The 18742-nt window shown below is 45.1% G+C and overlaps 1 protein-coding gene across 2 annotated transcripts in view; it reads left to right on the top strand.

Annotated features, from left to right (window-relative positions):
* Positions 1 to 18742, top strand: part of PTPN4 (protein tyrosine phosphatase non-receptor type 4) — a 2055941-nt gene that overhangs the window by 1548100 nt on the left and 489099 nt on the right. For both annotated transcript variants that reach the window (XM_069616750.1, XM_069616749.1), the window contains one exon: positions 11354 to 11520. In XM_069616750.1, the coding sequence (XP_069472851.1) occupies positions 11354 to 11520 (167 nt within the window). The remainder of the gene's footprint in view (positions 1 to 11353; positions 11521 to 18742) is intronic.

Below are 18742 nucleotides of genomic sequence, written 5' to 3'. Positions count from 1 at the left end.
AATAAAGACGATTTCTCCTTCCGCCAAGGCATTTTCTTTCACTCTGGGAATTTCATCATAGAATTATTTATAGTTCGCACAGTCATGGATCGGCTCACCTTCAGGGACTGGCTCTGCTATAAACGTAGCTGGGTTCACTATTTTACATCAGACTAGCTTAATCGATGGTTTTGATATGATCACTTCATAAGCAGAAGCTCTCCGAGATGTCAATGTGCCCTTTGGTTTCTCTAGAATGGCAAATAGCGAGTGCTCGACGTACAACGTCATGGAGCATCCCATCACATTGGTTGTAGCCTTCTCTATGGCGAACGCTGCAGCAGCTAAATTTTGTCCGCTCGGGAAATTACCTCTCATTACTGGGTCCAAATTTCCACTATTATATGCCAGGGGCTTGTACCACAATGTGGTTCTCTGCGTGAGTACCGCCGTCATAACGCTGCCATTCGTGTGTGAAAACAGGTAAAATTCCTCTGCATAATTGGGAATCCCTAGAACTGGTGCTGTGCAAATGGCTTTTTTGAGTTCAGCAAATCCTTTCTCCATGGTCTCAGACGATTCGATCTTTTCTTTTGTTACTTTAGCCTTCTTTAGGGCCTGAAGTGAAGGTTTAGTGTAAGAGCTATAATCAAAGACCCATGCTCTGACATAGTTGCATAGGCCTAAAAAAAAACTCTGCATCTGTTTTATTGTGTGTGGCTTAGCTGTGTTCAGTATGGGTTCAGCCCTTTCTGGGATCACTCTTTCCCTCATGGGAGATCAGCTGGCCTATGTACAGCACTTCCTGTTGACAATATTGTGGCTTCTCCTTGTCAAACTTATATCCTTTCTCAGCCAGTATAGTCAATAGTTGAACAGAGTCGTGCCTGCATTGCTCCTCTGTCGTGCTGCAGATCAAGATGTCGTCCACATATTGCAGGACAACACTTTTGAATGCAATATTGCTCAAGTCCATCTGCAGGACCCTGTTAAAAATAGATGGAGAGTCGCAATACCCCTGGGGTAGCCTCGTGCTTTTCAGAAGCATCTGTCTGAATGTGAATGACGTCAGATCTTGTGAGTGCAACGGGATTGAGAAAAATGCATTTTTCAAATCAATCACTGTGAAATATTTTTCCTCAGCAGGTATATTACATAGAATTGTAGCCGGGTAAGTGACTAGAGGGAACTCGGCCTCAACAATATCATTTATTGTCCTCAGATCTTGGATTAAACGCCAAGACCCTCCCTTTGATTTCTTTGATCGGATCAACCGCGGTATTGCATGACGACTCTGATGCCACTAAGATACCTTGCTCCATCATTGCTGAAATTGTCTTACAAACCCTCATCTGCCTCTCTAGACATGGGATATTGTCTGGTGTTTGGCAGAATTGCTCCTGGTTTCAGTTTAATTTTCACTTCTCCAACCCCTTTCATGAGGACTACGTCGTAGGGGCCTGTGGTCCATACTGAGACAGACAACTGGGCTATGTCGTCATCAAAATATTCAGGATGATTTCGTGCCAACATCATTCTCTGAGGCACTTCTCTTTTGATCATTTTCACCCAAAAGGTGAGAATCACTTCCACCATTGTCTCTCCCATATCTGCTTGCTCTTCAAACCGATAGTCATCGGTGATGTCAGTCAATCGATATCCTTCTTTATTGGCGATTACTGCGCACCATTGTCGGCCCTCGTCATCATAACCATCAATCAAGGCCATTCTCCCTCATACTGCAGCTGTGTGTATCATCAAGGGAAATACTTGTCCCTTTTCCTCGTGCATTGGTATTCTTGGTCTAAATAGGAAGTCGTCTGGGGTTCTCATGGTTCTGTCTGCAAGGCCTGGCAGTTCTGCCATAAGCACACGCATACCATATGTGAATATTTCTGGCTCTAATGGTATAACCCTCATGGCTATGTGTCCTGCGTATGCTCTGATCATTTTGCATACTGTAACGCTCACCTGATTCCCGCAGAGGCGCCGGTCTTGACTGGGTGAATGCCGTATCTTCAAAGGTGATGTGTAACACACGGTTGGCTCTTTGGGCTGGACCTCTGTGCACTGTATGTCTGACTCGAAGAGTAAGATGTCTGCAGATAGAAAATATGGGATTAATGAACTGGGGTTATTGGGTGCCTCTCTCCTCTTCCCTTTCTCTTCTCCTGTAGAACCCCAAAGGTTAACGCCCTCACCTTAGGTAAGTGAACGCCGAGCTCTCCATCTGCCTCGGGGCAGGGTGCCGTAACCAGTTTCTTCACTGGATAAGGGTGCAGGCCTCTTGACCTCAGAGGACTGCTGTCTGTCGTTAACTGCACGAACGGTAAGTTCTGGGCACTTCAAATGTCTAATGATATCTCTTGTTTTGCAGGGTTCCGGCGATGGAGGATGGCGGGCTGATGAGAGTTGAGGATCGAACCCGCGTGAGGAATAGAAGCGCCTGGAAGCACGTAAGTAAGCGCTTGTAGCCTGCTTCACGATGCGCACTAACTGTCCCTTTTATCTTGCAGGTACAAGTTCGGAGCTTTAGAGAAGCTGAAGGGTGCTGGAATACCCACTGGATTCGGCGTGGGAAGGAGGAATGGCACGTGAGTAATAAAGTTGCCCAATGTCTTTAAACGCACCTTCTTTTGTCTTTCAGATGCGGGATGCAGCGCCGAAGGCCTCCGGAGCGTGCGAAGAGCTGGTAAGCTTTTGTCTTTCAGATGCCGGAATGCAGCGCGAGGCGTTAGTAAGAGATGTGCTGCCACTGAAGACCGTAGTGCTAACCTGTTCTTTCTTTGTCTTTACAGGTGCTGCTGAAGACTGGATTCCAGGATGGGTAAGCCTTTGTTCCCTTAGGCCCAGGATCAGAAGCAGAAGACACGATGAGCGTTCTGCTGCAGAGAATGCAGAATAACACAAAGCAAGATTCATCCATCGGGTGTGGTTTAAATAGCCTCCTGTAGTGCTTAGGTGTCTCCTTCCACAGCCACGCCTAGGTAAGAAAAGAGTTCCTGCTTTCCAGAAGAGTTCCAGTGTTCTGAACCTAGGGAGTGGCTCCTGCCCCACCCAACAGGAAAAGTAGTCCCAAACAGAAGAGGATCAGGGGGTTCAACTGGCAGGTAAGTAAGCAGCATGGTCTGCTGCAGGTAAGTCCACCCAAGCATTATGAGCCCGGCGCTTCCAGCGCTGGGACTGGGCATCTTTATGAGCCTGGTGCCACTGGCGCCAGGACAGGGTCCAAAAGGTCCCAATTGGGACTGGCTGGCACTCGGAACCGGGGTTATGGGTCTGCTTCCAAGGGAGTCGGGCAAGTCCTGATCTTTTGGAAGCAGAGATCATGACACATACATTTGAATAGTGCATTCCTGGAGTTGAACATACTATGCCCTCCTCCCTGAACGAGATTGTCATGTTTAACTTGGTCATTAAATCTCGACCCAAAATGTTTACTGGGGTCTGACGAGAATATAGTAAAGGCACATTTATTTCACATTCTCCTATAGAGACTGGAAGTGCATTCGTGAAGGGAACACGACTTGTAGCTCCTGTAAAACTCTGAGTATTTATGGCCTCGCCGGACAAGGAAAACTTGCCTTCATGTATGTACGAGCGTGTTGCACCCATGTCATCTAGGAAGGAATATTCTTTATCACCTATAACGACATCCACCCTAGGTGTCACTGATAGGATAGAGCACATCGGGGTTCCCAGTGAGCTGTCCTAGTCCATATACAATTTTGGCCCACTGTTTGCTGGTGGATTTCCCCCATTCCCATTGTTACTTCCCATTCCAGGGTTCGTGGTCTGCCCTGTGCTCATTGTCTGTGACAGTTGCATTGGTGCCTGTTGGGATTGTACTTGTGGAAAATCCCCCATATTCTGAGGTTGCACGCCTTGTTGCGCTCCTGGCGCTTGTTGTTGCACTGTGTGATTTTGTGCAACAACCTGCTGTAAAACTGCAGGTGGATTTGCCATGCCTGCTCCTGTCCCTTGGCCGTTCTGCATCATGCCTTTGTTTCTGCATGTGCACGCTAAGTGCCCTGTCATTCCATACAACCAACATACCGGCGGTGGTCGGATCATTTGCCCATTTGACATATCTTGATTGCCATTTTGCACATTCTGGAAACCTCCTTGGTTATTCTGAAAACCTCCCTGATTGCTCTGCCATCCTCTTCCCCTAAATCCTCTTCCCTGTGGGTAAAACCCTGTATTGCCATGATTATACTGCTGTGGATTAGTAACCTGCTGTATGCTCGATTCAGCTGCGCTAGTTATCATGGCTCCCTCAAGAGCATACTTGATAATTTCTTCTGCACCAATTTTGCTTCCTCACCTTTTCGTGCAGCTTCCTTTTTGCGATTCTTTTCTTGCAGTAGTCTGCAATAGTGTGCGATGGTCAGCCATATTTCTGTACAAAGTTTAGCCTCAATTCCTACCTATTTCTTGAGCTGTTTCTGAACCGGCTCTGGCAGCCCTTGGCAGAATATATGGTAGAACACAGGTGTAGATTTCGTCCAAGATGCATGAGTCTCGCGTACCCATCCGTCTTGAAAATTCGGTATATAAATTAACGGATCCTCAGACTCCTTCATTTTTCGTGTCATTATAACTCCCAGATCTGAAGTGTCTGGATACTGTACTCGTAGTGCTTTCCATACTGCGGCTCTACAATTGTTCAATGGAGCTCCGTCGGCCTGCCCGTGTCCACACATCGTCTGCTCTTTCACCAAGTATGGCGATTAGGAGACACTTAATATCCCCTATGGCTAACGTGTTCCCTCCTGTCATTTTCTCTAACTCGTGTATCCACTTTCCGGCTCCCGATGTCAGCATTGGAGGCTTGTTCTTCAAATTTTCTCGATCTATGTGTGGACATGGAATATATTGTGGTCTTACTCCCCCTTTCTCGAGTAACGGAAATTGGGATGTATAGTTCTCTCTCTTCCCTCATGGTTCTTCTATCTATGGCAGGGGTAATATTTCCGCATCGTCGCCTGCCTGGTAGGGTCCCAAGTCTGTCCACTTAGGGAGGTGAAGACACCCCCCTCTGACCGTGAGATACTTTTTCATGTCGGTCTGACTGCGTGGCTGACTTTGATGCTCTCGGTTCGGACTCGCTAGTGTATGACCCTCTTATTCCTTTTTCCCTTGGGAGTAGTCTTTCGCTCGTCTCTCTTCCTAGTTTTCCTCGCGCTCTTCCCTTTCTGAGTCGGACATTGTCTGTGCCCAACTCCTGCAACTTCTTTTGTCTTCTTTACTCCTACTTATTTCTAGTCTATCCAGGGATAGTTCTCTATTCCCACTACTTCGGGAGACATCCTCACTGTCGTAAAGCTGAGTGCTCTCCAGGCGCTCATCTTCCCCCTCCCCTTGGGGTGTTTGTTCTAACCCTATTTCATCATATATTCTATCAATTGTTTCTCTGATGCTTCTGTTGTCGAAGTCATCTTCCATATTTGCCCTAGACGTGCCTGGTACTGAATCGTTTGCAGGAAAGAATTCTTCTATATCTTCCCAATCTACTACTGGATCTGGTTTTTTAACCTCTCCCCAGATATTCAAGATCGCGTGCTCTCTGTCTTCGCTTATGTTCTACATCGTCATCAAATTCTTTGCGTTTCCTTGCCTCTTCTCTGACTCTATCTTCTTCCTTTTTCGTTTCATTTCTACGTTCATCTGCCCTTCGAATTTCCTCATCTCTTCGTCTCTTTATTCTTTTCTCTCGTATTCGTTGCTGTTCCTCTGACCTTTGCTGCTTCTCTCTGTCTGGATCGTTGGCTGCTCTTGGTTTGCGATCGAGCTGTCTTTCTTGCTCTTCGCGATATACCTGTTCTCGCCTTTGTCCATCTTTCTTCCTTATTCTTTCGTCTCTTAACTCCTTCTCTTTCACCTTTCTCTGTACATCATCTAACCTCTCCTTTTGTTTCGCGTCTTCAATGCCTTTGCATTCAAGTTTCAATAAGATTTGCCCTCCCAGCCATTCGCTTTTTGCGAATGCTATCTCATCAGTTCTATCTTCATTTTCCTTCCATCTTTTGCCCTCTCTCTCTTTATCGAGCGATGCACTTATCTGTGCCTGATCCCTTCTTTTGTCATCACGTCTCCCCTTGTCCCGTGGGACTGTGGAGGTAATAACCTTATCCTTATCTTTCCCTTGATTTTCGTCACTACTCTGCGCAGGTGACTCATATGCAGGGTTGCTATACCCTGTGGCTGCTTTAAGTTCTCTCCGCGGGTATAATCCCTCGTCTTTACTTTCTTCAACCTTCATTTCGGATGGGGCGGGTGGCGCAGTAGGCGTCTCACCCCCCTCTGTGCATACATTAAGTATCCAATCTGTTGGCGGCTCCTCTTCCTTTCCATGTTCATACATTTTCCAAAGTTCTAAAATAGCTACGCGTTTGTCTAACTTTTTGCCCGTGTAGGTGGCGTGCAAATATGTCGTCATATGTTGCAAGACAGCTTTAGATAAGGACCCACCTTGTGGCCATGGCATAAACATTTTGTGGGCTGTTCCTGTAACCCACTCTGTACTATATTTCTTCAGTTTGGGTGCGTGTTTCGGCAACTGTTTGCATAAGTGTGTTAATGGGGTTATGTCTTCCATGCTTAAATCTGTTCCCTTTTCCCCTTATTTAACACTTGTCAACACTTTTGCGTGACTTAAACAGTTCCAACAATATGAGCGAGCACCAAACAATGCAAGCTCCAATCCCGATTTTTCACAACATTTTATACCTTCTATTTTACTCAAAAAACATCAATTCATATGCAATATTATCTCGGCTATTCAATAGCGTAAAATTTAAATCAGTTTTCTCAAGGAAAATCTTTCGATGTGTGACGTCTCAACAAAAAACATGTAAGACAGACGCTTAACAGACTAGACGAACACCAGCTGGTCACAGATATCTCTGCCTTGAATCATTACCCCTTCATGGAGTTTAAACGTACCCCTTTCACGGCGTCTTTAATCGCCGTGGTAGTCTATTTGTTTCCCTTTCTTTGGGACTATGGGTACACGTTTCTTCTAGCCGCTTGTATTAAAAGCGTAGGAATAAGACGAATCCTCTCCCTTCTCGGGTGTCGTCCCCGGTAACCTCTCTCTTCTCGGATGTCCTTCCTGGTAACCTTTATTTACTTAATTATTCTCGAGCCATTATTCCCATATATGTATATGTGTGTGTGTGTATGTATATATGTATGTATATATATATTCCTGTGGGCAGCTCAGCTGCCAGTAGGAATGGGAAGGGATAATGTGGGGAACACGGGTCCCTTCAGACCCTGGTCTGCAGTTTTTTCTTACACTACCACTGTCTACGGGGAGCTTCACGGTCTACTCGGCCAAATGGCAAAGGACTTGTGATATTGCCAAAGACCTAGAGTTACTTTGTCGACGGTCAATGGGTATCTTATTCTAATCGATAATCGATAACCATCAATTTCTGCTACCAAGTGTACTCCGGAGACCCCCGGCCATCCCATAGAGCCGAGGTTTGCTCCGAAGTACTTTAAGACGAGATATCTGCATCCTTGAGATGGATGGGGGTGCAGATTTATTACTACAACACCAATCAATAAGGACAACTCAATGGTTTGGCAAGGGTGTCCGTTTAATGACGAGTACAAAAATCGGGGAGTCATGGAAATCAGCAGTGATGCGATCGTCCTTCTCGCTTCAACTCCAACGAACTTGTCATGATGCCTACCCCCGGGCATCCGGATCAAGCCCATCAGCCCCGGGAGCAGGCATCCAGACATTTACAAAAACCCCAGCAGCCCCAGCTAGGGGCTGTCTGGGTTCAGTCCTGGCGCCGTAGGCACCAGGCTCATAATACAAATCACTCCTGGCGCCATAGGTGCCAGGCTCATAGACATTACTTACCTCATGCAGACCATGCTGCAAATAAATCCAAGCCAACGTGAGGCCTGGATGGGACTATTTTACCACAGGGACTATTTTTTACTCGGGTATGGTCCTGGGGAACTTCTTTCCTGGGACTACTTTGGAGGCTACTTAAACCACGCCCGAACAGCAGCACATGCTTCGTGTTATTCTGCATCCAGCAGCGTGACTCTCACCGTGCCTGCAGCCAGCATCCAGTCTTCAGCCATGCCCGCCTCGAATCCGTAGCTCTTAGAATAAAGAGGAAGAAAAGGACAAGGTTAGAAAACTAACTTATTTCAAATTCCTCACCTGATTCCGGATCCATTTCATCTCCCGACCTGGAAAGTACATCGGTCCTGCACGCGTCGCTTCGCCAGCTCGAGCACACCGCCATACTCACCAGTTCTCACAGCATCTTTCGATCCGGCACTGTCTCCATCATTTCTTCGCTGTACTCAGGCACCTAGGGGCACAAGAATAACAAGGTGAGCCAAGGGAATCAACAAATACCTCTTACCACCATAGACTTACCTGATTTACCACCGGCGGTATTATTCTCCATATCTTCATATGCCGCATCTGTAAAGCGGGAGAAAAACAACACATTAACGCATGCAATAGTTACCGGACAGCGTTGGGTAACACAGACTCTTACCTGAACGCCAGCAGCAGCTACGAGACCTTCTTCTCACGAACTCAGTTGCAACTTAAGGAAGGAAGGGGACAAGAGTGAACATCGGGCACATTGAACTCTTTGAACTTGATACTTACCAATCCCGCCTGGGACTTCAGAGTCAATGCTTACCGGAACTCTCCCAGCGCCTTCAAACCAGTGAAGTAACTGGTATCTACGCGCCCCTGCAAGACACGCAGGATGGAGAGCTCATCTTTTACAAACATAAGGTGAGGTTACTAAGGGGATATCGGAGGTGATTAGTGGGGGAGAGCGAGAACAGTTGGGAGGCCATCACTAAAACCCACAGGTGGCTAATCCCTGTCTCCACTTGCAGGAAAATACTTCTTCGGGTCCAGCAGTCAAGACTAGGCAGGCCAGTCCAGACAGTCATCTCTGCACTACGCATCACGTTGACGGAGACCGCAGCTGTCCGGGTCCGATCGACACCCCTGTGGGGTCCAGGTGAGCGTAACAGAACTTCATACAAGTTGTAACATTTATACTCCAAACTCGTCATAATTGACGTGTAACGCTCAAAAGTTAACATGCAATTCTATTGGTTAGGAAAAGGTAACTTTAATATAGGTACTATATCTGTATATGGTAACTGATTGAAGGGATTGGGTAAATGCTGTTAGGTGGGCGTCTAAGCCCTTCCTTCAAAAATGACTAATCTAGACGTCACTAAAAGTACAACGTCCCATTGGTTCTACTAACTATAGGACCCTAGATTACTTGGTCCATTGTGATTGGGTTGGCACCAACCCCATGCATCATTTTCTACTTTGCTTAGCAGCACGCCGAATGGTCAGCCAGGTGGAGGGTGCCCCTCAATTCACCCGGCCTTCCTTCAATCAATCATCACTTTAGTGGATATGTGTCAATTAGTTTTCTGTGGTTGGCCTTGAAACTGCATCTTCTGTCTGGAAAAGTTCTGATATCTCTGCTTGGGAGGCCTCCAAGCATAGGTGTGAACCCTTGCTTCTCTGTGCTCGGCTGGTCACGTGACTCAGACACCATGAATTCGTCTCTTGTCTCTCAATTTGTGTATTTGATTTTCGTTTCAGCTCGCCGCCTGCCTACGTCGTCTTATCTCGACCTTCAGAGGCAGGATATTCTGTTCTTAAGTTTCAATTATATGTAGCTACTGTTCGTTCCATCTGTTGGTATGACCTTGGCTCTCCTGGCACGAGTTGCATCTGCCGAATTTTGATTCAGCCGTCTCTTCTTGTTTTGCTAGAATATGAATCTCTTCTGGTTTGGCCCCTAGTAACCTGGGTTGATTCCGTTATTGTGCAAAGTAGAAATATACTTGTAGTAAAGTGCTTCATTTGGGGTAAATTATGAATAATGGTGCTTGTCGCACTACTCTTCTACTAAGCATAGCAAGCCGCACTGTTTTCTTAGCTTTCTTGCGGTTCCAAGCATATTTACAGGTGTAAACTAGTTGAAGATCTTCATCTTGCTTACAGCTTGAACTTCTTTGTATTTCAGCATCGTTTTCCCCTTTTAGGTTCACGATATCTTTATTCATGGCGTTTACGTCTGTGTGTCATTCTCGGTTCGTCATTTCTTCTATTTGCACGTCAGTCCGTGTCCTCGTGACATCACCATTAGTCTTCCATTGAGGCCTTTTTGGTTTCTTCCGGGACAGTACTTAGGCACTCTTATTTCATCTCATTTGCTGGTAGGGTTTTCTTAATGGACACCTTACTGTCCATGGTTTTCTGGGTATCGGTACTTCAATAGGCGTTGCTCTTCTGATAGGTACTGGGCAGAGCCCTGCTGCGGCTCTCTGCTGGTTTATTTGCTCGTCATACATCACATGTTTTGGTGTCAACGTTGCTGGTACTTCAAAATGGGCGACTGGAGTGCAGGCTTTATTTGGGGCCTCCTCTACACTTCCAAGGCAGAGGAACAATTCCATGGGCTGCATCCGGTGCAGCTTTCAGCTAATCTGTCTCTCGGTCGAGAGAGGCCATGAAAGGGGACTAGCTTTGCATTGGTTAAACAAGTGTGTGCCCGTGCTGGCGTGACTAAATGGACCCTTTCAAGGTGGATCATTCACTGCATCTCATAATGCTATGTTCTGGCTGGTAAGGAGATGCTGGAGGGTCTCTGGGCACACTTCACCAGAGGGTTGGTAGCCACCTCGGCTCTGCAACGTGGTGTCCCAGCTCTGGACATTTGCCAAGCGGCTATGTGGGCTTCAGATTCGCTAAACATAACTGCTTGGATTCTGTGCACGTTTTGGCAGAGCTGTCATTCAGAGTTTTCTGGCTTTGGTGGTGTCCTTGCTATCCTCCGTTCACTAGACCTCCGTACTCCTTTGGGAATCTATTGAAGATGAAGTATCCTTGGGAGGAAAGAATCCATTAGAAGAATGTTCTTTCTGATGGCTGTTCCTCCCACGGATTCTTTATAGCCCTCCCTACATGCCCGTCTTGGCAGATAGCTTTTACACCTTAGTTCTGTGGTCCTTCAGCATCAGAGTGCTAGGTAAAATAGGTAGAACTAAGGTAACTGGGTGCAGCGCGTCTTTATATACTAGCCCTGATGTCATGTCCAGCGTGGGGCGCGTTGAGGCAGAGCCAATGTGGAGCTGGCCTGCGCCCCTTGGAGACAGAAAAGTTACCAAAGGGCAGCAGCGCTAGGAGATAGATATCAAAGAGGATGAATATGTGGATGCAACATGCATCAGAGAGAACACTGGATTGCTCGCAAGTGTAAACAAATTATATGGTCACAGAACTTGGCAGGTATTAGTTTATTGTTTACATGTTTTAACATTTTTTTTTAATTTTTTTTTTAAGCCGTCTATGATGTGGTGGAAGAAAAACTAGAGAATGAGCCTGATTTCCAGTACATCCCGGAGAAAACGCAACTTGATGGCGTGCACCTTGATGACAATGCTCTGAGGGAGTCCATGATTCAGCTAGCAGAGGGCCTGCATAGTGGCACTGTTCTGGCTCAGTTCGATGTAAGTTTCATTTTAATTTCAGTAACGTTACCTTGCATCTGTTCACAGTTGCATATACGCCTTCACTGTGGAACAAGTTGCTGCTCTATTAAACACAAAAGTACATGAAAAGTGATTTCTTTAGAGCGGGTCTGCTAATGTAATCTACTTTTATCAAATTATTCCGAACTTTTTATTTCTTTAAAAAAGTAACAAAGAATGCCTTGTTAGGCAGATAGAAATTGTAATTCGTTAATCTTTTTCCCAAAAAAATGAGATCTTGTAGAGTTGATGCCTTTATTAGATGAACTTCTATTTCTGGCTTGAAAGCTAGCAGCAACATATGAGTCTGCTTAATAAAGAGGGTATCTCTCTAAGATCCTAGGTGACTAATGTTTCAAATGGTTTACCTGTTTCAAACCAGCGCAGGGCAAACCATGCACCCTGGAGGACCACTACACACTGTACACGTTTGCTGCTGGGAACTTCAAACGTGCAGCCGGTAGTCCCCTCAGTCAACCGTCCCCCCTCTACGTTTATTACAATGCAGCATTGTATGAACACGACAGCATTAGCAATGCGTGCTGCTTTGTGAAGGTAAATACAGCAATAGAAGCCTTCTGATCTTTGCAGTACTCCGTTCCTCAGTTTGCTGCTGTGCCCAATAAGACACATGCAAGCTAAAGCTGCCTCAATAGGTCTTTCTGTGCTGGTGTGTGCCCAGGCTCTTTACCATGTGTCCGATAAGTACAGTGGCCTGGTGCGCTTTACAAATAAAATAAATACAAATACAAATTTAAATGATTTTAACCAATTTTCAACCTCTCATTTTGTCTGGAAGATGGATTCCTCCAGGTTGCATAGTGACCCTAGCTAGCCATTGATGTGCACAGTTAATCTGTTCTGTAACTCTGTGTGGATAGATCCCCTGCACAGTGATTATGTTTGTTCAAATAACCTTTATTCATTTACAAAACCATGAAAACATCACAACAATTCAAACATTTAAGACACATTAAAATACAAGCCATACATAACATTTACCACTCATACATAAAAATGTACCATTAAAAAGAAGATAATTAATATAAAATGCAATTGCATAACCTCATCAAATCAATTTTATTCTTTTTAACCAAGCCCTGTGAAGAAATTTTGTAATGTAGTAGACTTCATTCACATTGGTGGTACTTTTACAATAGAGTAGGGCCGCTTCTATGTGCAGAATGTTTTTCAATCTAAAAAGAGAGACCAAATAACACCACCTAAAGCTCTAATATCCTGGGTAAAGGATTAAGAAATGTTCTAATGTTTCCTCATGGCAACCAGAATGGCAACCACAAACCTTACATTGAGTGTCCAGGGAGTTAGTCCATCTTGCAATGACACCAGCTACCTTGAGTGTATTAGTCCGGAGCTGAAAATACAGTGCTCTCGCATACCCTGGGGTCCCACAATCTGTATAGATTTCAAACCCCTGTGTTTGCTTCAGCAATAAGTATGGGACACCAGTCTTTAGGGCAGCACATGTACTTTTCATAGTCTTTAGTATTCCATCATAACAGCTGATTTTCGCCACTTGTTTTGGGCCTAATGTACGACTCTCCTGGTTCAACCAGAGGTTTAACATCTCTAAATCATCGAATCCTGAGGGGATATGCCTTAACCATGGTCACGCTCTGCCCCAGATACATTCCGTAAATAGATAAGTTTCCTTATATTGTGCCAGTTCAGGAGTACACCACAGTCTGGTCCACAATAGTAGGAGTTTGATACCTGCGATTTCGCAAAGGGGCATTAAATCACACTCCCAACTTGAACAAGCCATTGGGGTTCCCTTAAGCTGCAAAAGCAAAGACCTCAGGAACTAGTTGCCAGCCACCTTAATCTGGTGGCATGTACAGTGACCCCATAACTCAGCCCCATAAAGGATTGGCGACCATCCCTGGGCTTTATACAATTTTACCGCGGGAAAAATAGCCCCAGAGTACCAAAAGAAGTGATGAATTCTGCCACTATATCTTTCTAGAATAGTCATAGCCTGTGTGCAACGTGCGGTCCATGTTAAGTCTTCTGAGAATCGTACCCCAAGGTAATTGAAAATTCGGACCTGCTCTAATACAGTCATCGATTACAAGCCGCAAGCTGATTTTTTTTTTACTCTGCTTGCGGCCAAACACCATTACCTTGGTTTTTGGTGTGTTAAGCTTCATTGGCGGTTCATTACATTTTTTAACAAAGATGTTCAGATTACGTCTTAAACCCGTGGGGGTTGTAGATGACAACACTACATTATCTGCATGAAAGAGGGCCGGGAATTTATCGGTTCCAAGTTTGGGGGGGCTCAAGACCACATTTTAACAGATCTTCTGCATTGATATATAAACAGAATAAAAGGGGGGCCAGCACGCATCAATGACAGACCCCCCTTTCTAACCAGGATATTTGTCGTCTCCCCACCCAATCCCCCACATTACAGATGCTCCATTCTTTGAGTACAGTGCTTGTATACTGGACAACAATAATCGGGACACCCTTGCTTCTTAGCACTGACCACAGCTTCTTGAAATGCTGTCAAACGCTGTACGTAGATCCATAAATACAGCATAGATGCTGTTGTTTTGGAGGGTGATATATTTGTACAGGACTGCATGCAATCTAAAACATTGCTCCACAGTGCCTATTCTCACCAGCCTGTAGAAGATTCAGCTGATTGCCCTCATAGACGCACTGCTGAAGGCCAGAAACACCTTTGCATAGACCTTTCCCCCTGCATCAAGCAGAGAGATCGGTCTATAGTTACCCGGGTCAGTGTTATCACCCTTTTTATACAATGGGATTACGATTGCTTTGCGCCAAGACTGAGGGACTTCTCCCGTTCCTACAAAATAATCGAGCTGGTTTGTCAGGGAAATTCCACCCATTTAGGGGGCGCAGTCCTACCTCTCCTATCAACCTCACAGCCTCAATAGCCCCACAGTGGAGCCTGGAACGTCTTAACAGTCTCCACTTTAGGGATACCATATGCTTCGTGCTGGTCATCCCAGGCACCCTCTAGTTCTTCAATAGGTTCGAACTGTACATTGAGATCCCCTATAGCTATAATAAGGGGTGGTGGTTTGCTAGCTCGCTGATTTTCCTTGAGCATATAACACATCGTTTTGAGGCTGTCCAGGGGAACGCCATGGGGAAGAAGGTGATATCGCAGTGTCCACAATCAAGGCGGCCAACGCACTGGTGATCCTAGCCAGGTATGACAGGGAGTAGTGGTACAAACTAGGACTGATCCTAGAGTTCCTCCCCGACGATAAGAAGATGGAGGCCCTTGCCCTCTTCCAGGAAGGAGAAGTGACACAGGACCACACCATCACAGCGGTGGACGTCGCTGACACCGGGTTCCGGAAAATGGGGAACACAGTGTCTGCCTTCATTGGCAGGGATGCATGAGGGCCACTAACGTCCATCAGGAGGTTCAAGCTGTGTCTGTGTTCATGCTATCTATGTAAAAGTTAATTATGCAAAAGTGTGTTATACTGTACCCCTGTTCATCTACCATGCGTGTAATCCTGATGCTCCATGTCTGTAACTGTATAGATGCATATCTGTATCTGTGCCCAGTTGCCTCTGGGCTAGGTGTGCTATATAAATAAAATACAATACAAAAGATTCAGTCGGAATTCCACATCAACAAGCCTTTGGTGTTACCTGTTTTCTTCCTGAAACCTTAGTCGCCGGTGGAAAGGGCCTTGCACTTGCTAGACTTTGCTAATGCCCTGAAGTTCTACGTGACACGCACAAAGAGTTTTCGGAAGACTTCACAACTGTTTGTGAACTTTGGTCCTGTGAACCATGAGAAGGCCTTGTCCAAGGCTTCCATTTCAAGGTGGCGCTCTGGCTGCATCACGTACTGTCATTGGTTGGCAAACCGACTGCTGCCCAGCCGTCTGAGAGCTCACTCCACCCGAGCAATCGCTGCGACGACAGCGTTCTGTCTGGTGTGCCCCTGCTGGACATCTGCAGGGCTGCTATGTGGAGCTCCCCGCACACCTTCACGAAGTTCTACTACGTTGACAGGGATTCCAGGGAGGAGTCCAGAGTCGGCCAAGCAGTGCTACGCGACCTGTTCGCTTGAGGTGAGCCTGTTCCAGAGGTAAGAGTTAATTGCTTCCGTTGAGCCTTGCCACCTTCCGTGGTTGTGTAAAGTTGTACTATGTATTCGTTATTCATGAGCATGTGAATGCATGCCAGACCCCATGCTAGAGAAGGTTTAAGTTACTTACCTGTAACTATTGTTCTCCGGCATGGGTCTGGCATGGATTCACATGCAAACCTTCCCTCTGGCCCCTCTGCGGCCCTTCTTGATAATGCTGCCACTTTACGTGCTTACCAAATCTGAAGATGGCTGCTATAGGAGGGTCTTAGGGAGAGGACTGTCATTGGATGGGGGCAGTATGACCCAGAGGACAGTGATTGGTTTCGAGGAGAAATACAATTTTAAAGTAAAAGTGAAATTGTTTTTTCTTTTACCAAGGATTCCCATCCTGACAGGGAATATTCATGAGCATCTGAATCCATGCCAGACCCATGCTGGAGAACAATAGTTACAGGTAAGTAACTTAAACCTTATCATGCGTCTGAATGTGGGCTTCCTGAGGCAGAGAGAGGAGAGTGACTTCACCCACAGTAGGCTTAACTCGGGTGAATTTACTTTCACTAAGAGCCAACCCCCCTTTGGTGCTGTATTTCATTAGTTGGGCCGAGATAGGAAATGGATGGCATTCAATGGGACCACATCCCGGTTCTACAGCTCTCTTGGATTTAGCGGCCCCAGACCCACATACTACAGCCATGATACCAGTATTGCCAATCTCCTTACTGGCCTCGGTTATTGACAATAAATCTAATGCATTCAATGACATACTAAAGTTCGACTTAAGGATCCGACTAGCCGGTACTGTTATTACGCTTTCCTTGGCAACAATATTTTCAATAGCTGCAATGTCTCATAGAAAATCCTTAATCTTGGTTACTAGTACATTAACATCATCAATTGGTTTGATTAATTTAAACAACCTTTTGTGCCCATCCACAGGGGAGATTGAGCTGGTCGCTTTTAACTTGACCATTATGACACGAGTGTAAATTCAGACCGGCGTCAACAAGCTTATTTCGATCACCTCAATTTCTTTACATCGTACAAAATATGCACAGGAAATGGTCAGTAAATGCAAATAGCAGGTTCCTGAGTAGGTGTGAGTCGGTTGTAGGTTGTGCAGAATAGCAAATGTGCAAATAAGCTCCAATAAGTTGCAGCCAAATGCACCCAACATTAGGACATCATTCAGTTTATATTCAGTAAATTAAAAAAGAAACTGAGTCATCATCCATAAAAGTTTCCACTGGTTCCAAGTAGTTTCCAAGGCTCAAAAGTTTCCAATGCAAAGTCAAAGATTCATGTTTCAGGGCACCGACCTTTCACCAGTACTCGTCTTTATCGATCACTGTACAACCTCCTGCCTATCTGTAGAAGCTGTTCAATCACAAATTACCATTGTTATTATTTCATGTATACTTCATTTCTTAATCCCTCTGAATTATGAAAGAACCAGTGCATGGTGCACCATATCCTTTTGTCATAAAACTCTGCTTTAGGAACCAGCTGGCCGAGATGTTCTGTGTCAAAAATCCACTTCCTTTGTGGCAATTCTCTTATCTTCTACTTTTATATGGTGGCATATGCAGGGCAGAGAGGGGCGGGTGTGATGGTTCATGCGATGACGGCCAGTTTATGCAGGTAGCCTAGACACAAGTTGTAGGAAGCTTTGTCAAATGTAAAGGTTTGTAATCACAATTGCAGATTGGATGCCATCGCAACCGCATACTATTCGCAGTGACAATTTCTATTAATGTGTCTAATACCATTCTTTTCTGATTTGACCAGGCATAAAAGGTAGTATTTTTGTCCTTCTTGAGACCCTAGCGCACAGTGATTTAAATGAGTCAACTGTACGCAGACTTCTGTAACACTTCGTTTATATGGCACTTTCACCAAATCCCTCTTCATAGAACATTTTTCTGGAGACCAAGCAAATGACACTGGTGCACATTATACATCACCCCTATACTACGCAAATTATATTGGCTTCTACACCATGCCAGTATACTGTTCAAGACTGCGTAGATCATCTACAAACCGGTCACGAGTAGCACATCAGCGAACCTGGCGGCTAAGCTCCACATATCTGGTGGTAAACGTTCCTCACGTAAGCAAATGGACCAACGGGCTTGAATCTCAAATATGCCACAAAGAGAAAGCCTGCTAACAATCCTTCTCTTGTCATGCACCCACCCTTTGGAACTTTATCCCGGTGTCGGCTCGGAATGCCCCCACAATTTTGCAATTTCGCAAATCTCTCAAAACATGGCTCTTTCAACATCAGGTGACCAAGGACTAATTCCAGTGGATGCACATATCTCACAGTACTGTGCTACTGTTAAGATGCTAGTCCAACTGTTTGCTACCCACACTCTGTACAGCGCTCCACTGCTCTCCAGCTAGGTCTGCGCTTTAAACAAAAAAGAAAAAAACAAAAACAGCCTAATAAAACATATACAAGTATTACCCATAAACCAATTTGATAGTCCTTTTACAAACTAGCAAGGATGAAAGGCTGAGTTAGCCTTGCTGGGATTAGGACCTGTGGATCACCAACAGATCTCCAAAGCGAGTGCTTAACCCACTGAGTGATCTTACTGCTTATATGTGTATATTCACATTTGTATTTAAATGTATTTTTACTGTGCATTTATGCCAATGCTTACCCATCAGGCCTTATTTTGTGGTTATAGGGACATTATTTCTTTGATGGCCAAAGGTTGGGTTAGCTTAGTCCTACAAGCCTACTCTTCAGATCCTCTGCTTTATACATAGATAACCTATTGTTTCTACCTCAGGAGGTGAGAATAATCCATTACAAATGGGTGTAATAAATATTGTGCAAGAGATGAATGTAAGTTTGAGATGTAATAGGATCACTTATCAGGTAGATTGCTTAAGCCTTGTGTACATCTTTCTGACAGAAACCATGTTTAAAAAATCATTCAGGTGTTTCTTTTATACATTGTGAATCGGATGTGTGAACGGTCAAGAATTAAAGTCTGACGTATTTTGGACATGATTTTGGCTAAAGACTTTTATTGATGAAAATAAAGGGCCTGGGAAAATGCCATGTTGTCCTTGTGC

This window comes from Ambystoma mexicanum, chromosome 9, assembly GCF_040938575.1.
Source record: "Ambystoma mexicanum isolate Mex_15411 chromosome 9, UKY_AmexF1_1, whole genome shotgun sequence".
In the NCBI taxonomy this organism is placed as follows: Eukaryota; Metazoa; Chordata; class Amphibia; order Caudata; family Ambystomatidae; genus Ambystoma; species Ambystoma mexicanum.
Note: the sequence above shows the minus strand (reverse complement) of the source record. Positions and strands in the feature narration are given on the sequence as shown.